The sequence below is a fragment of the Monodelphis domestica genome, chromosome 8 (assembly GCF_027887165.1).
Source record: "Monodelphis domestica isolate mMonDom1 chromosome 8, mMonDom1.pri, whole genome shotgun sequence".
In the NCBI taxonomy this organism is placed as follows: Eukaryota; Metazoa; Chordata; class Mammalia; order Didelphimorphia; family Didelphidae; genus Monodelphis; species Monodelphis domestica.
In genome coordinates this window covers 108,868,439-108,893,409 of record NC_077234.1, presented here as the reverse complement: position 1 = coordinate 108,893,409, position 24,971 = coordinate 108,868,439, and the positions used below count along the sequence as shown (strand labels likewise).

The window sequence follows — 24,971 nt, the reverse complement described above, 5'->3', positions numbered from 1 at the left end:
CATGATTTCAGTCTTCCTTAAGGAAATGTAGGTATTCAGCAGTTCATGGAGAAAAATTCTGGCAAAGTACAATATGAGTCAATGTGACAAAGAAGCTCACCCATTTTTCATTCTACATCCCTCTTTCTCCTCCCCTCAAAAAGTTACTATTTGATATTAAATTTCCTTAGTAGAAACAGTCCCCCAAAACAAGGTAAATGATAATCTTGTCCTCATAAGTTCTCCTGTAAAATATTATATTTATTTCTAGATGCCAATGTTGGTACTTAGTAGGCTCTTAATAAATATTTATTAATTGGTTGATTCTTATGAAAGATATTAGGAAATGGAATTTGTGCCAAAGGAAGATTACTAGAATAATATGAGAGCTCTACTCATCATACAGTATGGGAACTAGCTGAAAGATCTGGAGATATGTATTATTTGGAAAAAAAGATTTAGAAGGCCACATGATAATTTTCTTTAAATATTTGACATTTGGTCATGTGGTAATTCTGAAAAATGGAGAATCAACTGAAAACCAATAACTAAGATGATTTTATATTGAGAATCATCTTATGATAACATTTATTTGAGTACTGTAATGGTTTTAAGATTAGGTATTCACATTATAAAGCAATATATTGCTTTGCAGATGCTTGTTTTAAATTCTTCTATGAAGCTTCCAATTCTATTATTTCTAAAGCAGAGAAGCTTGCGGAAGTTTTCAATGTAGATATTCCTAACAAGTTAAAAGAAAAGACACCGATTTATGTGGGAATACATCATGGGGTAAGGGAGGTCGTCATTTTAGCATTAGTTTTGTACTCATTAAAAAGGTTATGCTGAAGAGAAATTTAATACATTGATATTCAGACTAGATCTAGTCACTTAACTAAAGCATTTTCACAGTGGTGCTTTAAGCCCATTGAAATTTTTCTTTGACAATAGACCATCTCTTTTGTCATAATGAACTTCCCCCCCCCCCCCCCCCTAAGTTAGCACTTAAATTTTGGAATCTTAGATTTCTAGAGCTGAAAGTGACCTTTGAGATCATGTAGTTTGGCCTCATAATTTTACAGTTGAAGAAAATAAAGCCAGGAGTTGGTCATTTGCCCAAGGTCATATAACCAGTTAATGATAGACTAGAGACCTAGAAGCCCCAAATCCTATCAGTCTAGTGTTCTTCGAATTTAATTTGATTACACTGTATTATTGTGATGTTTTAAAAGGATAAGTGGTTGAATTTAATAGGAAAATAAATTTGTATCAGAAATATCTTGGCATATATATATAAAACTAGCTATTGATACTTATACTAGATTTATTATACATAAGAAAAAATACAAGTTTTCACTTTATGGTAGGGAATTGTCAGTCTTATTGCCTCATTATGTCAAAGGTTTTTCCTGTTGAAGATGAGTCACACTTAAATCCATCATCACTTAGTATTTTAGTAGGATTTGTCAGCTCCACAATGTAGTATTTCACTATATTATGTATGTACACATATTTGTGTGTGTATAAAATACACATGTAGAAATATTATACATGTAATTAAATAAAATGAACCTGGACAAAAGAGGGGTTTTGAGGGCAGATGAGAAATAAATAGGGTGAGGAGAGGGGGGAAATGTTGAAAATTGAGCTGTATAGCATATATATGTTCCTAAGGTGTTTTTTTGCCATTCAGTTATTTTCCCAGGTAATGGGTCTCCGTCTCTTGGCATACAGTGAAATATCAATAGATTTCTTAACATTCCTTTTAATGTTTATAAACATCTTTGCTTTTGATTTCAGATAAGACCTCATGAAATGACTGAAAACTGTTTTTGGTTAAAAGCAAATGAGAACAAGTATGAGAACACAGACTTGCTCTGTAAACTTGAAAATACATTTTGCTGTCAAAGAAAAGGCAAGTTAAAACAAATTTTTAAAGTGTCTTAGAAGTTTAACTTTTTAAATGCTAGTTTTCCTTTTTAAACTTATCTTCTTGGAATCATTATTTGATTCATTTTCTATAAGATTTCTTTTTGCTACTGTTATGTAGAGGTTTATGCAGTGCCACATTTAAAAGAAGCACCTTCATCTAATGCATTTCAGGACAAAATGAAGACTGTAAATATGAATGAGATAAATGAGAAACATGAGACCTTTGTGTTTGAATGTTTTTAGTATCTGAAGACCATTCAGCTGATGCAAACCAGGTTTTAAAAAACTAATACATATATATTTTTTTTGACAAGGTATTTATCATTAGGGCACAAATGCTTCTCTTTTACAGTGATCAAAACAGTATCCTGTTTATTTAGCTTGCTTATTGCCATGGTTATGTACAACTCTAAAATGTCATTGGTAGTTATCATTTGATAGCAGTTAATTAAAAGGGTTATTTTGTATAACTCCAAAAAAAGAAATATGATAAATTTAAATTATGTGAAAGCAGATTTTGGGTCACTGTAAGAAAGAATTTGGTATGAAAAATGACTGACTGAAAGAAAAGTATTTATTAAAATGTTTACTTGAGCATTGAATTAAGGACAATGCAAAACATTGTCCTATTTACTGCATGTAAAAATAGAAGGGGAAGAAAAGCAAGACAATCTTCTCAAAGGATTCAGATTCTTGTTGGGCTAAGGGGCATAAAACAGTTGAGCTGTACTGTGAATGGAAAGTTCAGGAAATCTTCAGAATTTCCAGTGAAATAAATGGCAAGGTTCATTGGTCTTAGTCTCTATATGTAGGTCATATGTCTGGGCTGGGGTTTCACGTGTTTAGTGGCAGAGCAGAATGGTTCTCTGGCTCAGTTACAGGAATAGACTCATTTCAAAAAAAGTGTGTGAGGGGGCAGCTGTGTAGCTCAGTGGATTGAGAGCCAGGCCTAGAGACAGGAGGTCCTGGGTTCCAATCTGACGTCAGACACTTACTAGCTATGTGACCCTGGGCAAGTGACCTAACCCTCATTGCCTAGCCCTTACCACTCTTCTGCTTTAGAATCAATACATAGCATTGATTCCAAAATAGAAGGTAAGTGTTTTTTTAAAAAAAAGTGTGTGAGTGGGCATGCAGGTTGGTCAGTTGGGGAGGGTGCTTCATTGGCGGTCTGTTTGCCCTCTGACTCACCCCAGTGGGTTCTGGGAATGTGGAATAAGGAAGGCAGAGAGGAAACAGTTATAGGTCTTTTTACCTCCAAACTTTCCTGCATGGGTTCTGGGATCTCCTGGCCCAGGAAAGAGGGGGGGCAAGAGGAAAAGGGACCCTACCACCTATGGTGGCTCATAGGATGCTGAGTTCTCTATGAAAAGATATATTCAAAAGAAGATATACAACTTATCAGGGCTATTCATGATTTCTGTTTGTAATTCCCTAAATTAGTAATTAAAAAGTTTTTTTTGAATATATCTATTTTTATTAGTGCTTTTTAACAAATTATTTCTCATTGAATCACTCTTCTCTGTTGAATATCAACAATAGAGAGGGAAAAATAACAGACATTCATAACAGAGGAAAGTAAATTCCCACATTGACTGACTACATGTAAAAATATGTCTTGCTTTGCATTTTAAGCTGTTCACCTCTGTGGTAGGATTGTTTCATGTTCAATCCTCTGGATAATCATTATATGACCAGAGATTTAGAGTGCTTCTTTCGCTCTGCATCACTTCCTGGAGGTTGTTCCAGTCTCCATGGAACTCCTCCACTTATTCCATCACCAACATATACCACAATTTGTTCAGCCATTCTCCAATTGATGGACATCCCCTCATTTTCCAATTTTTGGCCACCACAAAGAGTGCAACTATGAATATTCTTGTACAAGTCTTTTTCCTTATTATCTCCTTGGGGTACAAACCCAGCAGTGCTATGGCTGGATCAAAGGGCAGACAGTCTTTTATCGCCCTTTGGGCATAGTTCCAAATTGCCCTCCAGAATGGTTGGATCAATTCACAACTCCACCAGCAGTGCATCAGTGTTAGAGGCCTTTTCAAAAAAAAACCTTCCCATGGAAGTTTGTTTCTTCCTCCCTTTCAGAATGTTTTGATAACATGTCAAACAAGTGTCATAACTCCAATGCATGACCTGTTGCAACTTTTTCTGGGTGAGTTTTTTCAATAAACTGTTTAATTTTTTCCAAAATCCTCAACATTGTCTCAGTCTTCTTTGTACTGATTACCTTATCTACCTCGGGCTCCTCTCTACTAATCTTCTGCAAAACCTCTGTATGCTGCTGTTGCTGTAACTCCTTCAATTCCTCCATCATTAGGACCTGTGGTTAAAAGAAAAAAATAAAGAAGAAAGCAAAAGCAATTCAATACAGATACTCAGATGGCCTGATAAACACTGAACTAAAGGAGACAGCCTTGTGTAACCTGTGAAACCGAACTCTGGGCAGGCTATGTAGTGGAGAGTGGCAGAAGCTCATGATTCAAATATCCATTTGTGACTTAAAGCATAAAATCCCAATCATGATGGCTCATATCTCAAATTGCTCATGAATTAAGGGGCTCCTGTATCAAGGCACCACTGTATTGCAAAATTATCATCAATTAATAAATGCAAATTCATAAAACAATTGGAATGAGGTTATGTAATCTGGGACCATCTTCAGTTCAATTCAGTCCTACTCATATGTCATGTACCATATTAGGTGGTGGACATGATAAAAAGCATAGTCAAGATATGAGCTGCGAATAATTAGAATATACAATTTAATGAAAAAAATACACAAATTAAAAAAAAAAGATGTGCACATCAAAATGAACATTGATTTCCTCTGGAAATGGGGCTAAGACCCTCTAACTAAAAGTGGATACATAGCTTCCATAGATTTTAAGACTTAAACTTGAATATAGTTCTAATATGATTAGAGCATTTCAATGATGGCAGCAAATAGTGCCAAAGGTGGAGTTAGAAATACTCAAAAGTTCAAATTTGGCTTCAGCCATTAACAGTATATCCCATGGCAAGTCACTTAACCCTGTTTGCTTCAGTTTCCTCATATTTAAAATTAGTTAGAGAAGGAAATGGCAAACTACTCCAGTATCTTTGTCAAGAAAATCCCAAAAAGTGGTCACAGAGTCATTCACAGCTCAAAATGGCTGAACAATAACAGTGAATGCTTTTTACATTATCCATTAGTTGAACAGTTCAAAATACTGCAATCCTGAATTCAACCCATATATATTTTTCAATATGAACATAAGTTAATTAATGCCACCCATGTCAAAGAGGCAACCACCAAATAACTTTTTTTGTATGTCTGATCTGCCCAGAATCTCCTCAAATTACTTTGCCAACTATAGTGCAAAATAATTAGTAAAGAAATGTATAATTTAGCATTCACTTTGGCCCAGTTGTGACTTAGTGCATGGATAGTACTTTCAATTTGCTGTTTTAACTGTTCTATCCATTTTCACATTTCTGAGGATACTACTGCAACTTTATATTCTGCAATGTTAGAACAGAAAGCTCATGTAGGTATTTTTCTGAACAGAGGATTAGTTCAGAGTTTTTAATAGCTAAATAGTAGCCATTAGGCAATACTTAATATAATATAAATGATGTCTTTTAATCTTTGAAAATAAGAAGAAATTGCCTAGTTTAGTCAAGGAAAAAAGTTTGGTGAAACCTGATTTTATATTTTAATTATAGAAAACTAAGTTTTCCTTGAATCAAATGATTATGTTCTTCAAGTAATCACAGAAAAATATATAAGTTAAAATATACTAGTAAATAGATATTTACATGTCAAATACGCTTAAAATTTAAAAATTTATGTTCGAGAATTGATTTTTTCTTTTTTAGTAAGCAACATTAGTTTGTAAAAGATATTTACATTTTTGGTTCCATGTAGCTACTCTTTCTCCTACTTTTTTAAAAACTCTGATTACTTCTTTAATTAATGAGGCTCAAAAGGGAAACTTATTAGCATGCCTTTAAGCCAGCTGTGATTTTAACCCTAAATGAGATAACTGAATCATTTAACAACTCAAGTCAGTGAAACTTTAGTATTAATGCTCAAATTTGATAATTTTTTTATGTGCTTAATCTTGTTTTATTTATAATGGGTAAATGAATAAGTTCCATTCTTTATAATTTGCCTTTTGGGGAAAACTCATCCAATTATCAGTTAGAGAAAATAAATCTCTGTATATATCAGAGATAATTTAGCCTTTAGTTAAGTTATAATTTTTATCCAAATTATTTTGCTTTACATTATATTATCTTTCAGGTTTTAAAATATGTATATTTAGCCTTGTAAATTTCCTTATAACTTATTTCTCCACTAAAATCATGCTCCATTGTCTATAATCTTGGTATATTAGTTGTAATCCTGGTATGCTATGATAGTGAAGTTTAAACTCTGAAGTATTCCATTCTGAAAAACTTAAGAGAATGGACCCAACAATGTTCAGTTGTTTTTGTTAAACAAAGTTTTTATTTTCTTGCAGAAAGATTCATATATAGGAGCATAGACATTGTGGTGAGGTTGCTGAATGTGATAATCACTTTTTTACTTATGGGGTAATTTGAAATCCTTCCATTTATGAGTTGAGGAAACCTCAGGTCCTTGAATTTATAGTGATCATCCATCTCATTCTGTTATATATAGATTGTTTCATGTACTCTATAGTTACATATTTCTATTTATATAGACTCTATAGTTACATAATTTATTTCTATACCTATATGTGTATATATACCTATAGGTATGTATATATATCTATATATATAGATATATATATACACATACACATACCTATTTCCACTTTTTTTCTTCCATTGATAATGTCCTTAAAATGTTTTTGTAATGTAAAAATGATTATATCAAAGGATTTTTTGGTGGTGCTTCTTGCAGTACATTTTTAACATTTTCCAAAAGTATCTGACCAATGTTCAACTACACCCTCAATTTATTTGTTTCCCTCTAATATCATCAGCATTTAATATTTTTACTTTTAGTTATTTCCTTTAATTTGATGGGTTTTAAGTGCTGTTAAAGTGGTTTTAATTTGAATTTTTGATTATTAATGAATTAATAATTCTTAAAGTATAATTGAGCAGCTTGTTAAATGAATGAATGAATGATAATTATTGCTAAATCCATAAAAATTTTAAGGTTAGCAAATCACTTAAATTTTTGGTTATTGCTTCAAATTTTTAGAAATTGAATTGCTATTACATTAGACATTATTAAAACATATTTATTAAATGTTTTCTGCAACCCATGCCAGCCATTTTCCAAATTCAGTGGTCTGCTTTTTTTTTTTTTAAATTGATGAAGGCTTTTAAAAATAGAAGTTTCTCCCTAAAGTCTGTTTTGACTACATCTTGAAAATTTTGGTGTTTCATTCTTGTTATTTTCGTTATTGAAAATTTTTACCCTTTGATTTGTTCTTTGATCCATCAGTTCTTTTAAAATATTTAATCCCCATTTCCATTTCAATCCTTTTTTTCTGTTTATGCTTTGTTTTTAATTGTTATTGGATTGTAATCAGAAAAGGATTTATTTAATAATTTTTTATTACATTTGTTTAGTAAGTTTTTTTAAATGTTCTGTCACAGAAAATTAGTCACTAAAACAGTGACATATATAACTGTGAATATGTATATTCCTTTCTATTCACATTTGTAATCTCCAGAGATACTTGACTTTCAAAATATTCTGTGTAGCTTTATAATTTCTTCTAGTTTACATGTAAAAGAAGACTACTATTCTTCTCTGGCATCTTCAACTATATGAATCTTGGATGGTCTTATTGTTCTGAGTGGATAATTCCTCAACGTATTCCTTACTAAGAATAACTGCCAGATTTGGTAGTTCATCCAAGCAGTAACTAGTGCCTAAATAAAGTGGAGGCCCTGGGAATGAATATTAAGAGTATTGGTAGTGTTAGAAGCAGTATTATTTGGGAACTGATTCAAATCAAGACACTTAGTTGGAGATTTACACTGTGTGGGTTTCAGGTGTGAAAGGGTTTTTGTGGCTAGAACTAGAGATTTGGGAAACATTCATAGAAGAGAGATAGTAGGAACATAGAGAGAAGTACATAAGGAAAATATTTTTATGGGGGAATATCAATATTTATGGGTTAGTAGAAGTAAGAAGCAACAACAAAGGGGAGAGGAATGTAATATAATAGAAAATGACTCATTACAAAATATGAAGTATAAGTGCTATAAAATCATCACTTATTTGAGAATCATATTTTTAAAGTATCCCAAAGTTTGCAGTCCACCCTACTTTACTGATGTTTAATTTATAGTGCAGTTTTGTAGCTATTGCACAGGCAAAAAAAAAGTCTAAAAACAAAATTTTAAAATCCTTATTTTGAGATACTTTTATTGTATCACTGTATTTTAATGCATTAATTTGACATTGGGCTTCTTAACCTGTTCATTGTTGATAATAAATATCCTGGAACAAAATAGAATGAAAGGGAAAATAGTGCATTTGACCTACTTATAGTTTGGGATGTGTATTTTCTAAAACTACTCAGAAGTGAATTAGTTTTACAAAGTTATTGAATGGCATCCTTTTTATAGTTCTTATAATAGCAATTGTGAATTTAGAAGTTAAAAAAAGGTAAAACAATTCCTTTTTAGGAGAGAAGTGTACACCAGTGTATATTGCATAGAAGAACTGGATGCAGCATAGTTGCATATAATTTGCAGCTTTCCATTTATAGTTGATGAAGTTGTTAATATATTTATCTTTGTTTCTGAAATATAATCACTGTATTCACATATTGAATATTTGGAATCATCAAAATTATGTTAATGACTTGCCCATTTTTAACCATATTGGAAGTATCTGTTAATTTTATAAGCTATAGGAGAATAGACTAAATTATACTAATAGACTATTGGTGTTCAATTTTACCTATCATAGTATTGGTTACTACTGTCATGCATAAACTTAATTGGGATTAAAGGGTATTCTCAATATATGTTACTAGACTAATTTAGTACATGATTTATTCTGAAAATATAATCCAATAGTTGTCAGCAATCAGATTTTACAGGTGCATAATATTTGCTAGCTGTAACACTAGTAAACTGGTTTAGAAATAATTTCTGAAATAAACATTTATAGCAAAATAGATTCCATTAGTAGATTTTATTCTGAAAAACAAATTATGTTTAGAATGTCAATGTTTATTTATAATACTGGAGGACTAGAGATTGATCTAATGAAGATCATTTCTATTTATTGGTTGTATTCAATCATTATTTATTTGAGCCCTATTATATTCATCTATATGAGGAAAATATGATAATAATCAAATTCATATGTACTAACTCATCAGTATCTTTAATGCTATAGTTTATTATGAAAAAATATAGAGATCTTATGGAGATTTTGCATTTATGATTAAGAAAAGATTTTGTGAGGGTTTGGGAAGGAAATTTTTTTTTTTAACCTCATGAGCAAAGCACTTGATTATTTATAGGAAAAACAATTTCAAATCCTTAAAGATACTGAAAATTTTGATCTAGTTTAGTAATATATACCTGTCCATTTATTCTTTGTTAAATCCCTTGCTATTTCAATATTAGCAAAACAGGACTATGATGTTCTTTTACTTTTTAAGGAAATTAAGAGAATATCCTCAGGAGATTAGAATGCCACAGACTATATAAAGTAAAAAGGACATTTATAGTATTTCCATCTTCTTTCATCTTTTGTATATCCCTACCAGTGGTTTAATAATCCTATCTGCCAGTTCTTTCAGGACTAGAAAATATAGTTCATCTAGGTAAAGTGACTTGAATTTATGAAGGCCTTTTAATTGCCATATCTGTCTTCTTACTTATCTTCCTTATCAACTTCCTGTCTTTTACAGTGTTAACATCATTCTTTGTAGAGGTGGTAGAAAGAAGATGTAAATTGAATAGTTCTGCCTTCTTTGTTGTCACTCGTTATCTCTTGTATCCTAAGCAAAAGTCCTCTATCTTCTTTAATCCTCTTTTTTTTCCCTCTCATTATGACTAAAGAAGCCTTTTTTGTAGTCTTCAGTCAACCTAAACTCATTTGGCATATAAATTCTAGTATTCCCTGTGCGTCTATATCATTGTCTTCAGACAAATCTTGTCTTTATTCTTCATTGTTTAAAGGAAAAATACATCTTGGGAAGCAGTTTCTCAGCTCAAACTGAGGTTTATTGTAGGAGTTGTAAATTACTAATGCTAGACATGGTCTAGACATGGACAGTGTAATGGTCTAAGAAACTTAGATTTGAAACGCCCAGTCTTTTATAGTCGATGCAGAAGAAATCAGGTTACACAACTTCCTCCAAAAAGGGGAGACTGAATATTTCTTGGGGTGGGGTCAGAGGGTACTTAAGAAAGTAAAGTTTTCCTATTTTGTGTCAGATTACATTCTCTCTGTTCAACCAAGGTCACTCGGTAGCTTCAAAGCCAGCTGAGATGTCATAATTCTTTTGCATTAGCACCATCTGGACACATTCCAGGATGCCAATAGCAGACAAACAACTCTCCTCAGCAAGGATATTTTGTTGAGGCATTTCAGAGGATTTTTTCCTTGTTATTTTACTAACAATATGATTATTGATTATAGATTCTCATGTATAATTAATTATTCAATCAACAATTGAGAATTTTACTTACTATAAAATAAGTGGTTAAAATCATCATAATATTTGGTATCTAATAAGATTACATGCAGAGGATTTTCTAAAAAGTCATAAAACAATATAAATTGATTAAAGTTCCTTAATTAGGATATCTTCTACATTTGGTATCATTTCTCTTTTTATCTTCAGGATTTCATTCGAAAGCATTTCCTATCCCATTTAGGATGACTTTAATGGAAGTATTTTATCACATGGGATCCTGGTTCCTTAGGATCTATTGAAATTCAGGGGTCTTGTCAGACAACTCCGCATTTTTCTGTCTTATATCATAACCTTTAGGATATAGTCATCATGCTCCTTGCCATTTACCTGTTTAATTAGTTTGTTATCTCTGTTAGTAGGAATTTCTACTAGTAGGAATAAGATTCTAATCAGAATCTAATCAGAACCAGATCTAATCAGAATCTAATAGTAGGAATCAGACTCAGAAGAGCCTTTTTTTCTTTTTTTTTTTTTTTGCTATTTTTCCCACCTTTTGAATGATGACATTATAACCAAAGCAAATCAAGAAGTTTTTCCTTTTGGCTGAGAAAGAGCTCTAGTCAATGTACAGATAGTCGAGGTTCCCCATTTTCCCACAACCTAGTTGTCATTTGCTCTTCACTCTCTCTTACCTCTCTTCCAAACTGTTGCAAAGGTCTGTTGATTTTATCTTTAATACATTTTCTTATATAAATTCACTTCCTACAACTACTTTGGTGTTAATATCTTTTAATATCTCTTAATATCTCATAAAAATAGCAAGAGGCTATTTTTCCTGACACAAGTCTCTTTCCACTTCATCTTTCTAGAGGTATTAATCACCAAGATCCAACATGACTCTTGAACAGACAATGCTTTAGTTGACAACCATAATAAAAAAATTATAAATCACTGATAAAAGGATTCAAAATAAATTTTGAGTTATTGCCTCATGCCCAACAAATGGTAAAGATGTAGTCAGGAACTCTAGAACACTGATTGTGAAACCATAAATTGATGATGATTGAAGTATAATTTGGAACTATCCTCGAAATTTCTTGAAATTACATACACTATGACATAGGGATATTGCTATTAGAGAGAGGGAAAGAATCCTTGTGTACAAAAATATTTATCACCACTTTTTTTTGTATCAAATGACTAGAGACAAAGTAGGTGCCCATCATTTGGAAAATGATTGAATGAATTATGGTATCTGAAAGTAATGCAATATCATTGTATCATTAGAATTCAAAAGAGAGTTATATTCAAATAAACCTAGAAAGAATGATGCAGAGTGAAGTGAGTATAGCTAGGAAACAATTTATGTGAAGACTATACCTCATGGCACAATGATGTTGGACCAGAGGTGCAGTGTAGCTAGATATTTTCAGACAATCAGGACTAAATGTGTTCATTTTTTGCTTGACTATTTAAATTGACTATTTTGCTTGACTTTTAATTTAGGACATCTTTGGAGGTGGGAGGTAGATTGAGTTGGTGGATATGAACAATGTTGAGAGAGAGAGAGAGAAGAAGAAGAAAAGTACAACAAAATTACTATAAACCACATATAGTAGAGAACACACAAATAATCAGGATAGTTTTGTTACCTTTGCATTAAATTTTAGAGATATTTTAAAGGAAAAAAAAACCTGACTAATTATTGGTACTGGTTGTACCAAATGCCTGTAAAAGATCCTCTGCAATCTCTTACCAGTGGTCTGACCCTCCTGCTGCTGCTTCTGTCAGTGTCACAGCTACCTCTTCGACCCATGGCTGGTGTTCCCACTCTGCTCTGGGCAAGTTTCCTTTCCAGTATAAAATCAATGATCTCTCTAATTTGCTAGGTTTTCTTAGGCTAGATAATGTCTCAGTCTACCCATTTATTGGCTTTACAAATCTAAAATTTGATTTCAGGAGTTATTTTAAAGTTATTTGGAAGGGATTGTTGGGAGAGTTCAGTTTGTTTGTTGTCTATATTCCTCCATCCTGGTCTCATCCTTCATGACCATTCTCTTACCCCTGCAAGGTTCCTAGAGTAGTTTGTGTCTATATTTGAAAGTTATTTCTATATTGGTAACTTCTTTTCTCATGTACAAGATGGACTGGAGCTAGAGAGACTAGTTAGAAATCTATGACACTCATCCTGAAGCAATGTATGCTATGTGAAGAAAGCACAAATATAAGAAACAAAAATTTAAAAATTAATATGATATTGTGGCTGGTTGGTTTTAAGGAGATGAAAAAGGACTAGTGAAAAAATAATCATGATTTTGAACCTGGGTTACTGTGGAGAATTCTTTCCATTTTTAATTTTTAATTGGATTTCAGGAAGAAAGAGGATCTTTTTTTTTCTCTTTTTCAACACTTAACTAAATTTCTCTTTAATTTTCTTTTCATCTCATGACAATGAAGCACTTGAGACACAAGAGCTGGCTTCCATTTTTCAATTTAATTAAAAGAACCAACAATCAGCTCCTTGAATTCTGTCATACCACTGCCATTTTTGGCACCTTCATTTTTGAGGAAAAGGAAGCTTTTGAAAAAATGGCTGGAGCACCCTTTAATCTTACTTATAAATCATTGTCTTTGCTGATTCTTTCAAGTATTTGTTATTTCTGAATCAGATACATTTTATCTAATAAATCAAAAAGAATAATGAGCATCACTTATGAAATCAGAGAATTAAGCAGAAGAAGACAGAAATTTTAAGTTGTTAGGTAACTGTTTCTCCTAAATTTCGGTTTAATTCTATGCAAAGATTAAAGAAGTATGAAAACAATTTCACACATAACATGCTGTCAGAAGGTTCAGAAAGCAATTTTTCATACCTGGTGATTTTCCTTTATCTTGTTGATCTTACCTCCACAAATGCTTTAGTGTCTGTCCCCTTCTTTCTACTCATATGGCTACTATTCTCCTATATGATTTCTTGCCGGGAATATTTACACTAGTTCCCATAATTGCTTTCTCTTAGCATCATATCCCTCCTTTCTTTGATCTATATTCTATATAGCTAACAAAATGGTTTTTATAAAAATATTTTCAAAAAGCTTCAGGGACTTTCATTTGTAGCTCTTTATATTTCTGTTTTCTAGGGACTTGCACACAGTAGGCATTTAATAAATGATGGTTGACAAATTCATTGAATCTTTCCATAAACTTATTAAACTACTCATTATTTGCATTAAGTTCGTTATTTAAATCTGAAAATTTGAGAGGAAAAATTTTTCAAATCATATTCTAAAGCAGATCCTATATTAAGGGTCAGTCACTCAAAATTGTAGAATAGGAGTTCTTAGCCTGAGGTCCATGAACTTTTTACCTTAAAATATTTTGAGAATTTAGTTCCATAATAATGCTGTATATTTTACTTTGTGCATTGAAAAACATTCTGAGAAAAAGTTCTCAGGTTTCAACAGAATGGCAAAAAGACTCCATAGCCTCCTTTCCACTTCCTCTTTTCTGTCCAAAATGTCTACGAAGCCTGGATGTGGAGAATACAGAATTTATTGTGCTCATCATTGGCTTTGAAAATTAATCATGTAGTTCTTAACCCAGACTGTTATTGTTATTTTTTTTTAATCTTACCTTCGATCTAAAAACAATACTAGGTATTGATTCCAAGAGTGAAAAGGGTTAGGCAGTTGGGGTTAAGTGATTTGCCCAGGGTCACATAGCTAGGAAGTGTCTGAGCTCAGATTTGAAATCATGACTTCCCATCTCCAGCCCTGGCTCTCTATCCACAAAGCCACTTAGCTGGCTCCAAAAATGCTTCTTTAAGGATCTACCTCAGTAAGTTTTTTCATTCATGTAAAAACAATTAGCTGATTGACATGATTTTTAGTTAGTGTCCACTAAATTCAAATCATGCAAGATTACTCAAACGATGTAACAATAAACCAATAATTCGGTTTAGTTGCAGTAGCAGTAGTAGCAGCAGTAGTTGTTTTTGTTTTTGTTTTTTAAACCCTTACCTTCCTCTTGGAATCAATACTGTATATTGGTTCCAAGGCAGAAGAGTGGTAAGGGCTAGGCAATGGGGGTCACACAGCTGGGAAGTTCCTGAGGCCAGACTTGAACCTTGGACCTTCCATCTCTAGGCCTGACTCTCAATCTACTTAGCTACCCAGCTGACCCCCTGTCCCCCCTTTTTTTTAATTATAAGAAAACTCTTCCCTTCTCTTTTGGAATCAATACTGTGTATTGGTTCCAAGGCAGAAGAATGGTAAGGGCTAGTAGTGTAGTTCTTTAAATTTTACATTATATATGCATTATTAGTTTTTATTCTTATAATCCCCTGATAATGTTTTAGTTATTAGTGCCAATTGAAATATTAACCTGGGTGACTTTTGCCCACTTTGTAGGGATACATATGCCTCCCATGTTATAATGGAAGAGTGATGCTCTATAGGTTATGAAGTCCTGGATAGGTTTCCCTTTGTAGATATCACTGTGCTGATTATACAAGCTCAGGAACATTAGAGCTCCATCTAAATTAACTTCATAATTGCACAAGGTTAGCTATTTAACTATGTTTACAAGAATAACCAAGTAGTTGAAGATGTCCAGTTCTTACAGATTATAAAATGCATTTGAATGGGGAATCAAGGTAATTGGCTCATTAGCATTTATTTCTTAGGCAGATTAAGCTGGACCTAGAATTAAGTAGTAGGTTAATGACCTGGGGTGTCTTTGTCAAATTATGCAATATCTTTAGTGACTGCAAGCTCCTGAAACAAAGACCCATTTTTTAAACAAAATCATATTTTTCCAGTTCTGCTCCATGACTATGAGGGAATTCTGTAATATTGTGTAGTCTCTCAAAAATTCAAATTAAAGTTTATCCCAAAGACAGTAGAGAATTAGTGGTGAGTATGCATAGACTGAACTCTTATTACCTATGAAGAGCTATTAATATTTCATAAAATGGCATAAAACCTTCTTTTTATGTCGAATGTATTAAGAACAGATACGTTCTTTTGAAAATATAGAGGAAGACTTCCATTATTTTAAATAGACATAGTGTGTAGCTTTTAGAATATTTTTTGGTCAAACATGATAGGGAAATCTTGAAGATTCTTGTATATATAAGATCGTAGGTACATTGTTATTGAAGAAAAAAATACTTAGATTCTTTACAAATGGGATTATAGAAAGCTGAATGTTGGTAGGGTTAAGTTTAAGAATATTGGATGCTGTCTCCAGAGTTACTAACATGAGTTCTTTACAAGAATCTTGGAATATACATGGAGCTGGAGGAAGATGTTTGAGTGAGCAACTGCCACTTCCTGTCCTGAGCTGGGTGAGGAAGGCTGCTGCTCTCTTCTGACCTTCTACCATAACCTTTTGTGGAAGAAGGGAAACCTTTAAACTGCCTTTGGAGTTTCCTTTTTCACTGAAGAGAAAATCTTACAGAAGATCTATCTATACCTGCTGTTTTTACCAACACTGCCTGAGAGAAGGTTTAGCTGAAGATCCTGTTTGTTGGGCTCTGAGGTTTCTACCCCAGAGCCAGACTCAGCTTTGAGTGAACTCAGCCATCTTGTCCTCATTCTTAGTAAATTTGGAGACAATTTCTGAGTTAAATAACTAATCCAACAACTGAGGATTTTAGTCAGGTAGATTAGAAAGGTTTGGTGTGAAACTACCTCGAGCCAGGAAGAGATAGAGTAGCTGGAAGACCTGAAGACTCCATTGTGAGATGAACTTAGATTGAAGGGCTCAACTTAGAACAAGGGCATCCTTGTGTTTTAATTCTCATATTCTAGTATCCAAAGGTTTGTGTGCATTGGCCCGGTAAAGGAAGCCTCACTTTGCCTTCCCTTCACAAAAGGGGAACTGAGATACTTACAGACAGCCAATTAAGTATCTAACTCATTTCTCTATAATGAATATCACCATTTATCAACATTATTATTACAATTCCAAACTACAGTAGTATAGTAGTACAGAAGAATAATTCAACATTGTTACTTCTAACATGTATTAGAAATGCAATCCACTGTGATACCCAGTGGAATCGCATGTCGGCTAGGGGGGGGGGGGGAGAGGGAAGAAAAGAAAATGATCTTTGTTTCCAATGAATAATGTTTGGAAATGACCAAATAAAATAATGTAAAAAAAAATGCAATCCACTAATGACATTTTTAACTTCAGACTCTCCAGAAAAGAAAATCTCGTTTTGAGGATCTAAAACAAGCTATCTAATGTGTTCTAACTAATGGAATACTAGATAAATATTTTCCTTTAGTATAAGGTACTATTTTTCATAATATCTCTTTTCCTCAAAATGTGTTTCTTATTAGAATGCATTGAGTTCAAATACAATTCTCAGTTTTGATTCATTAGAACAAAATTCCTTTATGGGATCTTACCACAAGGTGTCTGTTATCCATACATCAAAATCATTCAAGATTCCTTGGAAATTGTTCCAGCAAAAATAACCCTTTTCATCAACTCTCTCTGATAGCAATAAGCAGATTAATCATAAAACAGAGAAATACCTGTATACTCACCACAAAGGTATTTGCCATTGTGCTGAGGAAATCCAGTGTAGAGTCCTGTAGAGTCCAGGATAAAGAGAAGAAATTCTTTTGAGGGAGTGTAGACTTCCTTATGCCTTATTTATAGATTATGTTGTACAGATCGTATCATGGCCCACTACATTTAGAACTTGGAAGAGATTTTTTAATCACCTAGAGGAGTTTGGCTTATCTGTCTCTACATTAAAAATCAGTTGGATGAAGAATGCCTATCGCATGTATTTTAGCCTGCATTTGGATAGGTCCAAATGGTACATCATGTACTTGAGTATCTGTCTCCCTTGGGTTAGGCACGTTGAAATCTTTAAAAGAAGTTATAGGACCTACATGTTCGTTTAAGGACTCTTGAGGGTTCTTTTACCTTCAAGGAAATTAAAATTTATACAAAATTTACCTCTAACTGTATAGTACTTGATGTTAATATGTATATCACAGTATTAGAATTAAATAGATTTGGGTTTGTTTAGCTAAGGACAGGGCAAAACTGCTGAAATAGTGTCAAACCTTGTTAAGGCCCAGCTTGGGACTTTGGGGAAGCATTTCTGGCATGGAATCTTGAAAACCTGGAAGTCTGTTGGGGGATCCAACTGAAATCCTTCTTCTGGATTGTATATCTGTCCTGGAAGGAGGCTAGAAACTTGGCTCTCTGGGAAAACCTGAAATGCCCTGGATTGGCATTTGGGAGAACAGAAACAGTTGGGAGCATTTGGGGGGAATAGCTGGGGAAAGGAGACCAAAAGATAAGAAGTAAAAAAAACCTCGAGTGGTTGCAAAGTAGAGTAGGCCTGATTAGATCTAACAGGCCCAGACCCTGACTAGACCCAAGCCCGACTAGGCCGAAGCCTGATTGGAACCAGAAAGAATTAACAGTTGAAGGAGTGAGCTGAATTACCAAGAGACAGTAACTTTAAGACTTATAAGGACATTAGCAAATTAGTATAGATTTATTTAGTATACATTTTGGATTTTAGATCAGAGGAGGCCTAGACTCCAGGCAGAAGAAACTTAGTGAGTAGTCTTAGTTTGGGAACTGAGATAAGTAACCCCCTTAGTTTTAGGGATCCTATCCTCAACCCTTTTCATCTATCCTTACCTATCCCTAAACCTTTTAAACCTTATTAGAGAGTTTTTTTGTGTGTGTGTTTAAAAAACACAAAAACCCTCCTAAGAGGGTTACTCAGTAAAATTTTACTAGACTAATTGTTACTCAGGGCCTCAGCTCAATCCTGATAAGTAAATGATTTAACAACAACAAAACATGAGCCTAAAAGAAGATATAGTATCTCTAGTTACCTATCAGTTTATTCCCAACAACAGGCAAATCAGAAAGACAACTATTTGGGGTCATAATTGAATAAGAAGAGGAGATAGGGCTGCCTTTAGGAAATCATATAGTTTTGTTTTTTTTTACTTATTCCAGGCTTCTCATGAAAGGCCTAATAAAAGGCTCATATTAAAAATCCATATTTTTAATACTAATATTTCATGAATATTGCTATAAAAAAACAGAAAATGTAGTACAAGTATTTCAGCGAATTATGCAAAGGGTAATGCAGATGTATATGATAGATGTTAGCCGGCTGCAGTCTCTAACTAAAAGGAACTCTGAAGAAGAGGAGTAAAATATATCTTTGTTGAACTGTAGGAAGAGAAGACAGACTGGTCATTTGGCAGAATACAGGTTGATCAGTGAACAGTCATAGTTCCGTACCAATATCTTTAGGAAAAAGTGAGAATATCCCTCTAGTGAGTTTTTTGGGAGGATACAGACAATTATTCTGGAGAAGTAAGCATGGATCAGTTTCATTAAGAAGGAACTTCTAACCCAAAGACATTACCTACCATTGGCATTTATACAAAATATTACTGATTTTATGCATTAATTTTGTATCTATCTTCACTCTGTACCTATTGTTTTGGTTAGTTTCTTAGACAATTCTCTGGGGGTTTTCTTTATTTTCATATATTTTATTGATATCTTTTATTTTTGCTTCATCTAAATTTTCTAAAATGTATATCTTTGCCCTTCTCTTTTCAAGAGAACCATCTTTTAGAGCAAAGCATAAAAAAGAATAGAGCTTGGTATAACTAATACATGTCTCAAAAAACTTTGATATTATACCAACTAACAAACATTTATTAAGTCTTTACTTAATGTCTGCTAATAGGCATTATATAAACACATTTTTCTCCAACTCTGCAAAGAAGGGTGGTGATACTTTACTTAGAAGAATTACAGTGAAAACATATATTTGATGGTAGTTGCTATCTATTTGTTATGCGATTAGAGTGAGTAACTTCTATGACCCACCAACTCTAATATTTATATTAATTTACAGTTGTTCATTTCTTACAGCCATCAGTCCATCATTTTAATAATAGATGTACATATATACATACAGATTAAAATTTTAGATTTTCCTGTTTTCTCATAATTCTTAATGGCTTCTGTAGAATACAAGAAATACTTTGAACTTCCTTAACAAAAAAGGATCATTACAGAAAGATATAAAAATTCCTTTTCTTTTTTGTTATATCTAATCACTAGAATAGTCATTCTGATCTTAGATTATGTGTAGTGGTACTAAATGAAGAAAAGAATCATTTAATATTGAGATTGGAATGAATGATTGTCTTCTGGTCATTTTTAACCTGTAAAGTGTCTATAAAATAGTACAATTTGTCCTTAAGACTGAAGAAACTAGCTAAAGAAAATTTGTTTTTTAATTTTCAAAACTGTTGAATGTGGAGAGATGGCTGAGATGATTGTAATGCATTGTTGCATCCCATATTCTATGAGAAGGTTCACCTCTGTACTCTGTCCAGCTGTTGTCTTGAACAATTATCAGCAAGTTATTATTCCAGTATAGCTATGTCGTGCTTGAAAGTGAGATTAAAAAAAAAATTTAATGAGTGCGTGAATATTAGTTGATGAAGGTTAAGTAGATACAAATATGCTCTCTGCATTCTTTACTATGAATGTTCACTCAGAGACACGGCACTCTAAAAGCATGTAAACAAAATGGAACTGATTGACAGCTCTTGATTTAGCACCAAAAATGGTGTCTACAGAAATATTCTGTTTCATCTAAATAATTGGATGCTTTACATATAGAAAAGTGCTGTTGACCTTGGGTCAATCATCAGGTTTCAGCTGCAGATTGTTATTTTATAATTTGTCTTTTTGCTCCTTCTACTAATATTTCAATTTTAGTCATCGAATATTGAACATTAATTGCCTTATAGTGATGACTAGCAATGATGTTGTGGTTTTTAAGAGTTCTCTTAATTCTCTTGTAGTTTCCAAAATGATAACTACAGTTTAAAATATGATTCATTTTTAATGAAACAACATGTTTAAATACATGTGCTATATGGACTGTTATTGTTCATTTGCATAGTTGCATTCTTTTGACTTTTTTGCAACCCTTCCTTACTTGCTCCCAGCTCATATTTATCATAACTTAATTAAAAATGAATTTTTAAAAAACAATAGGAAGCAAATTCCTGGTCATGGCATTTCTTTTTTTTTCTTTTTTTTGCCAGCATTACTAAATTATGGATGAGGGTAGTATTGCATATAGTAAATAAAACATCTAGATTTTAGCAACATTTTAAAAAACCAACTCAAGTTCCATCTTTGAATTAATACTGTGTATTGGTTCTAAGGCAGAGTAGTGGTAAGGGCTTGGCAATGGGGGTTAAGTGACTTGCCTAGGGTCACACAGCCACAAAGTGTCTCAGGTCAGATTTGAACCTAGGACTTCCCTTCTCCAGGCTTACTATCTGTCCACTGAGCCACCTGCTATCCCCTAACAAAGCTTTTGATAAAGTATCTCATACTGTTCCTATAGAAAACATAGAAAGGTATGATCTGTATAGCGAAATAAATAGATGGATTATACAAATTGTTTGGATGGTTCAACTCATTTTATTACTTTTAATGATTCATTACTATCATTTCCAGAAATCTCCACTAGAGTACCCCAGAGCTATGAGTTGAGTTTGCACTATTTAAAATTTTTTTCAATGACTCTGATAAAGGCATAAGTTCATCAAATTTCCAGAAGATGTAAAGGTAAGAGGGTTTAGACGACAAGAGTTGGGATCTTGATAGAGTAGAACATTGCTCTTAATCTAATAAAATTAAATTCATTATGGATAAATATAAAGTTGAAATCCATGCATATAAGATGTAGAAGGCATGGTTAGACATCAAATATAAAGAGAAAGCTCCAGGGCTTTGAGGGCAAGCTCACACTGAGTCATCAAATCCATATGGCAACCAAAAAGCTGATATGATCTTGAGGTATGAAAAATTCCATGTGATCATGCTTAAAAAAATAGAATACTTAAATACCTTATATATTTCCTTCAGAATATCCTTATTTTGTTAATTATTGCTTCATTTAACATTGGAATAATTTTTAAAAAGCCTTTCTAAAAGACTCAAAGGGTTTATACAATGATTCCAATCTGTCCGTCTGTCTGTCTTTTTTCTCTCTCCTCTTCTTCATTTTTCTCTCTCCCTTTCCTCTTCTTTCCTTCCTTTCCTTCTTTCTGTCTTGTTCTTTCTTACCTTTTTCTCTTTTCTTCCCTCTGATCCCTCCCCCTACATTCTTTTTTTCAAAACGTTGAAGTGAAAGTAGTTAATGTCTATTGCCTTTTAGGAGAGAATTATTTTTATTTATAGTGATAATTTCCTTGTCATTTTCTTTTTTTCTGGTCTAATCTCATAGTACAGAAATACATTGATATGTGAATACAACTTCATTCTCATGAGCAGTTCAATTTGGATGAAGCTTGAACTATTTTGAAGAGCATTGAGATGGATTGAAAACATTTTGTGGCGAATCTTTAATAGTTTAGACTTAATCTGTTAGACATTGGTGAGTTAATGGGTTTTTTTTTTGGTAGTAGCTTAACACCATCATATTTGTTTATTATGAAGATTAATATGACAGTGGTATGAAGAATGAAATGGAGAAATGTTAGGAAGTAACAGTTCAGAGTAATGTAATGAGAGCATAGACTGCCATGGTGACAGTGGGAATAGAAAGTGAATATAAATGCTAAAGATATTTTGATGGCGTAGTCAATAGAACTGGATTGGTGTTTATGATAGCTCAAAAGGAGGAACTAATGATAACATATTTAAACTCAGTAACCCTGGGATTTAAGAAGAGTTGTTTTATTTTTTTTTTTAAGGAAAGCTTAGAAATTCAGATTTGGACATTTTTAGTATACAAATTTACCCAAATTAAAAAAAAAAATCAAGGTGAATTCACATTGAGAAGAAGTAAAGAGAATTATAGAAAGTGCTTAGTATAAACTCTTATGTACCATAATTCAGAGGGAATTTAAAGAAAATGGAGGGGTATAAAAATAAAAAATAACTACATTGACAAGTCAACAAATAAAGCTCCTTTCCCAGTTTCAGAGGGAGCAATTGAGCAAGACATAATTGAACTAACAAAAGTTTTTTTTTTTTATAAAGTCATTCTACTCCCATAGAAAATTGGAATTGTTTAAATATCTACACCACTTTTCCTTTGGAGCCTTTTAAATATACAAACAAAGAACAAAACAAAGTATTACATTTGGTTTTACCTTGTGCCTTCTCTCCAGTGATAATCCTATAAATTTTAAAGGAGTGTTGAACTTGGAATCAGGAAGCCAAGGCAATCAGAAAGCTATGGCATCAAAGATCCCATCATAAATTTAACAATTGTGTAAGTTGCTCAAATCACTTAAGCTCTCTGGACCTCTGGTTTTTTATTGATAAAATGGTGGAACATGGGTATTTCTAAACCCTTTCTACCTCTAAAGTTATGATCTCATTATTTTTGTGGTGAAATAATAATAGAATATAATTAATAAGTTAAAAATTAAAATGTCATCCTGACTTAATACAGTGGAGAGCAAGGTAAATATCACACACTTATTAATTAATGGTGTTGCTAAGGGTATTAGATTATAGGATTTGGTTAGACCTATAGTTCCAGAATATTTCTGTCTTTGTCTTTCTGTCTGTGTATCTATTTCTTCTCTGTCACTCCCTCTTCCTCTCCCTCTCCTTTTCCTTCTCTTTCTCCCTTTCCTTCGCCCTTTCCCTCTCCCTATCTTCTCTTTGGCACTTTTCTTCTTCATTATATCTGGGTGAACCATTCAACTGCAATGGTTGTCTTTCTTATTTTCTTTTTAGTTCTAATTATTTCTGATCCTCTTATCAAAACTTAAAGGATGGATACTCTTTTTTTCTTTTTGTTTCATCTATTTTTTTAAACTCTTACCTTCCATCTTCTAATTAATACTCTGTATTAGTTCCAAGATAGAAGAGTGACAAGGGTGAGGCAATGAGGGTTAAATGACTTGCCCAGGGTCACACAGCTAGGAAATGTCTGAGGTTATATTTGAACACAGAATCTTGTGTGTGGGCCTGGTTCTCAGTCCATTGAATTACTTAGTTTCCCTCTTCTATTTGTTTTATATGCAGTATTTGGGAAAAGCTAAAATTATGAAAATGTGGAAAACATTTTTAGCTAAAGAGCTATGAACATAACCAATTTTTTGTCATTGGTTAGAAAGTCCAATAATTCCAGTTTATATTGTCTAATAGTTTGCAAATTCTTTCATAGAACAATATTTTCTAATTTAATTTGCAAGTCAGCAACGTAAATATGTATTAACTAAGTTTCAATAAAATAAAGTGTTTGGTTCTGGTTACCTTGAGGTTTCTTCTTAAGAGTTTAGAATCTACATTTGATTTTGCTTTCTTTGTGAACCATAATGTTATAGGATCACCAATTCCTAGCGATGACTTTTGATTGTTAAAATTGTAGCACCAAGTTTTTCCTTTCAGCCTCTATGGCTAATATCCTATTGTCAGGTGTTGTTGAAAATTCCTCATTAGATCTTGTCCCTGAGTATTCCTTGCTGAAAGCTGGTATCAAGTGCCATGAGATCTGTTCATAAAAATCCCTCCAAACAGGAGGATTAAAGATATAGAATTCTGTTCCATATTCCCATTCATTCACTAGCGTCTATATTTAGAATAACTTACTTCCCCTGTTTTTATGCTGGTAATTTGAGGAGACAAAATGGCAGTCCCGTATACTGGAAAGAACACTGCTATGGTGTCAGGAGACCTAGATCCTGACACTAAGTAGCTTTTTAATCTTAAGCAATTCACTTAATGTCTCACTACCTTCCATTACACACCTATAAAATTAGGAGATTGAACTAAGTGATCTCTTTGGTCCTTTCTAGCTCTAAAACTCTATAATTCTCAGTCATAAGAAATTCAAATAAGTAAATAAAAAGAAATATGATTTCCATATTTATAGTATGTATTAAACTATAATGCTTAAATATTTGGAATCTGCTTACTAAAATATTTTTAATAGATAAAAAACTAAGTACTAAATTCTAAGCACTTGTAGACAATTTAATGTAGTAGCCTATTTAGTATTTAATTTTTTATTTTAAGGTTTGTTGATTTAAAGTTTTATGAACATTAACTTTTATGGTGTGACATTTTGATGAATCATTTAAACTAGTGATGCTTTTTTAATTAGATAGGTGGGAGAGTTTACTGTAAGAGATATTTTGTTTCCTGTAAGGATTTTTCTCTACTAAGAAGTTATTGCTTCTCTGCACTGGTGTCAGGTGGCCCAATAGGATTGTGAAATAATTGGGCTTTAAAGTGATGCCTGGTAACAAGATTTAAGCTACTTAGATTCACAGTAATTGAAGATCCATTCATCCCTTCACCCTCCTGCTCAAAACTGTCTCCATGAACAAGTCATCATTTCTTTTTCAATAC

At 32.8% G+C, this 24,971-nt stretch overlaps 1 protein-coding gene across 4 annotated transcripts in view; it reads left to right on the top strand.

The window, feature by feature from the left end:
• DIAPH3 (diaphanous related formin 3) overlaps positions 1-24,971 on the top strand; it is a 445,793-nt gene that overhangs the window by 163,563 nt on the left and 257,259 nt on the right. For all 4 annotated transcript variants that reach the window (XR_008913852.1, XM_056806852.1, XM_056806851.1 and 1 more), the window contains one exon: positions 1,780-1,894. Coding sequence is in view for 3 of the 4 variants with exons in the window: in XM_056806852.1 (XP_056662830.1) it covers positions 1,780-1,894 (115 nt within the window). In the remaining variant the exon portion in view is untranslated. The remainder of the gene's footprint in view (positions 1-1,779; positions 1,895-24,971) is intronic.